Raw genomic sequence first — 4,002 nt, forward strand, 5'->3', positions numbered from 1 at the left:
TTGACAATAATAAGAAAATAGTGCTACCAAGTACCAACCATAAATAAAGTCCAATCAAGAAGGCTAATCTTCCTTTATTAATTTTATTCCATGCCCTTCTTAATATTTGAGAGAATATACCTTTCTAAATAAAGGAATAATCTTTTCATATACTGCGGTGTAAGAGTATCTCCAATAGTTTCTTTAAAGTCAATTTTAGAGAAAAAACACCACAAAAATTCACTCCTACAGCTTCTCCATTTCCATTTTTTAGATTAGAGATAGAATTGCTACAATGCTTCTTTACAAGTAGAGAACACTGTAGTTTTTACTATTCATACTTCAAATGTTTTTTTTTTTTTCCTATTATAACAATCAGGTATTAAATAAAAAATGTTGAAAAATGTGTAGTTGTTAAAAAAAAATCTTAATAAACTCACTTGCAAGATATGCATTGTCCAACACTAATACAAACACTAAAAAAAACACATGGTACAAGACAAAAGCAACAATTGTGGCCTTAATCAACAATTAATATATCACATATATTAATAACGGCACATGGGTTCAAAGTTTATAGAACAAAAATATTATGCAGAAAAAATTATTACAAAATTTTGAAACACCAAAAAAACGATTTTCTTTAATTCTAAAACTCACTAAACACATGAGAGAGAGAGCAATAACCCGTTTAAGACTTTAAATTTGAAAATTGAGCGTAAATTTATAAGATAGTAAAGTGAGTAGTACAGCTGCAATAAAAAAATAAAATTAGATATTTATAAGAAGGTTTAGAGATTTAGAGTTGGTAGGGTTTAGAGATCTAAGATTTATAAAGTTTCAATTTTCAATTATATTCCTTATAAGTTTTTGTAATTACTCACTTTTTCTTTTTAAAAATATATATTAGATATAAAATATATTTGAAAATTTTAAAATAAAATAAATATTTATTTATTATACGAGATAAATAGTTATATTAAATAAGTTATTTCAAATTGACACAAATAAATTAATATGTCAAACTTATTTATTACAGATTATACAAATTGACTCACTTGTAACATATTTCTTATAGTGTCACTTCCAACTGCATGTTACCCAAATTTGTTAAAACTCAATCCTAACCCGTAAAATTCCATGTCGGGATTCCCACGTTGGGTCGAACTTTGACCCCACCTACCGAACACTCGCTACTTCTTTCTCTGAGAGTCTGAACAGAGTAACACATTCCCTTCTCCTTCTTCTTCTTCTTCTTCTTCGTGTCCTTATCTCTATCTCTGCCTCTCATTCTTCTCCTTCTTCTTCTTTTTTTTGAGAATCTTTTTCCTTCCTCTTCTTCTTTTACAATTTGGGTTTTGTACTTTTATTAGAGATGATGATTTTGGGTTGGGTTTGATTAAGGGCAGTGATTTTGGGTGGAGAAAGCAAAATTTCGGTTTGGGTTTTTCTTTCCTCTTCTTCAGCATCTTCTTCGTTCTTTCTTCTTCTTCGTTTTCAATTTCGGTTTGATTATGTATATGAATTTGTATATGGGTTTGATGAATTTGGATCTAGATTTCAAAAGATTTTGTGGTGTGTCCGTGATGATTTTGAGTTGGGTTTCCCGGTGAGTTTTGATTGATTTTGAGTTGGGTTTTCAGTGGGTTTGTTTTGATTTTAAGTTGGGTTTTCTAATTACTTTTCCGTTGATTTTGGGTTTGTTCAGACCACTTCAAAAGCTTCACAGTCCTAGCTAGCAGCCCCTTCTTCTTCTTCTTCTTCTTCCATTCCCGATAGAATAGATAGTATCGTGTCCGATTCCATTTCAAGCTTCAACTTTATAATCAGTTAGTTTCCTCTCCTTAGCTAGCTCCATGGCGAGGTCGGTTAGTACTACTACAATCCTCAACATCTTTAAGGTTTTTGTGTATGTTCAAGTAGCTCTCTTCATCACTCTCATTCGTGGTTATGTCATTTCTACTTCAAGTTTTCGATTAACTCTGTTTGTAACTGTGTTGGTCCTCACATTTCTGTCCCCTGCTCATGCTGAAAAAGACTTGTCCCTGTTTGAGTTTTTTTTAACGATCTTAACTAGCACTTCATCTTTTGTCATTAGTGAATCTCCAGTAATTGTGATTCTTATCCTGACTGATTCGTCACTTATATCTAACATCAAACCATGGTTGGAAAGATTTCTAGTTAATCCTTCTTCTCTTGGAACCTTCAACAATATTGGGTTAGAATCCAATGGATCGCAGGCTCTCATCTTGCCAGAAATCCCCACAGATATGATTGGTGAAATTGGAAATCGAATACGTAATTCCAAAGATATTAAAGCCTGTTTAACGTTTTGTAACCCCTGTAGTTCTGCTTGTTTCGAAACTACATCCTGGTCTCTGTTTCCATGGCTGATGCTTTCCAACAAACTAGATTCTGATCTGCAACGTTTCTTTAATCTCTGCAACAACAGATATCTCTGGTTAGAACTACCTACAAGTGACCAAAAACGTTGTTGGGGATCTCCACATGGTTTGGTTGTAACCTTGGGTCCTGATTATCAAGCCTACCTTGTGCACGTTAGGAAAGAAGACCAAATTGCTCTTCCACCACTAAACCCAATTCGAGCACTGGCTCAATTAGAAGAGTGGTTTTGCCTTGTACACAAATTCATTATTTTAAAGGACCCTTCCCATGAGTTGTTGTTCCTTGTCTTTGCAATTTTCGGCCCCGTGAATCGCTTAGCTTTTGCTAGAGTGACTTTCAATGGAGGAGGAGATGGAGCGGCTTTAAATAGAAGTGGGCAAGGTCAGTGGGCTATTGTTACCAATCCCGACAATTTGAAATTCAATGATGTTGCATGTTTTAATGATAAAATATATGCACTTTGTGACAACGGCAAGCTGGTGTGCCTTGAACTTGATACTCTTCCGGAAGCTAAGGTACAAGTTATTGCGCCCCAACCAAGCGAGGAAGAAATGGGCACGCCCCAAAAACTGTATTTGATGAAGTCACAACAAAACCTTATTGCGGTTTTTCGTTACAGAGTTCATAATCCTAAGGAGATGAGGCAGGAGACTAAAAAATTTTTGGTCTACAATTTCAACTTTAGTGCATCGAATTGGGAGGTGACAGACTTGAAAGATTGTACTGCTTTTGTTGGTGATGGAAATTCCTGGTGCATTCCTACAAGCACTATCCCTAGCAGAAATAATTGCATCTACTTCACAGATGACAATTGGGAGTTGCAAAGGTACCCAGGAGTAGCATATGGAGGCCGTGATGTGGGAGTGTTTAATATAGCACGGAAGGATATCCAACAACTTCCATTCCGTAAGGACAACCCTCTTTATTATTCTCGACCAAATTGGGTTACACCTAGCTACTATGCGTTTAGATGAGCTTTTTGTCTGTTAGTTTATTAGTTTGTCTGCTTATGTACAAATTTTCAAGCCTTCTTTTCTTCTAGGTACCATTGTGCTTTGATTTCTCTAATACCATTGGCTTAATTGAGGAGTCCACAACTTTTTATGGTGGCCAAATACAATTGGGCATTCTGGTTTGTAAGCAAGACACAATCTTAAACTAATTTTTAGAATGTTAATGGTTGTGATGCTGTGAATTTAAGCTACTATGACTCTATTTATCTTATGTTCTGGATTTGAAAAAAAAATCTGTAAATGCAGTTTAGATGATAGGTCAGTAAATTGTTCAGAGAGAACCATAAAACTGGGTAAATTAGTACAGGATGCTAATTGCCAACAAGCTGTTGGATTGATTTGCTTTCTTGCTTGAACATGAAACTCTGGACTAAAGCAGATACAATTTGCTCTTCCTTTTAACAAAAACCAGCCCTCCTCCTAACATCTTCTATAATGGCTTGAAAATGCCTTCTATCTTGTAGGTGCCACCATGAATCCTAGTCTTTCTTTGCAGCCATATATGGTAGATTGTAGCAGCCCAAGCAATCTTAAATAGATTCATTTGGAACCTTATTCCTTTAATCTCCTAGTGAAACAACACCATTTCAAAACTTGTTGCCAT

General features: G+C 35.0%; 1 protein-coding gene across 1 annotated transcript; it reads left to right on the forward strand.

Moving 5' to 3' along the window:
- Positions 1–1,151: 1,151 nt before the first annotated feature.
- Positions 1,152–3,562, forward strand: LOC142610661 (uncharacterized). The gene has a single exon (XM_075782541.1). It carries the CDS (start codon positions 1,836–1,838, stop codon positions 3,357–3,359), a length of 1,524 nt encoding a protein of 507 aa, XP_075638656.1. The 5' UTR covers positions 1,152–1,835; the 3' UTR covers positions 3,360–3,562.
- Positions 3,563–4,002: the final 440 nt, after the last annotated feature.

This window comes from Castanea sativa, chromosome 9 (genome assembly GCF_040712315.1).
Source record: "Castanea sativa cultivar Marrone di Chiusa Pesio chromosome 9, ASM4071231v1".
In the NCBI taxonomy this organism is placed as follows: domain Eukaryota; kingdom Viridiplantae; phylum Streptophyta; class Magnoliopsida; order Fagales; family Fagaceae; genus Castanea; species Castanea sativa.

Bases quoted from the DNA above. Each gene is read 5' to 3' on its own strand.
- LOC142610661 (XM_075782541.1), top strand. From the start codon at position 1,836: ATGGCGAGGTCGGTTAGTACTACTACAATCCTCAACATCTTTAAGGTT.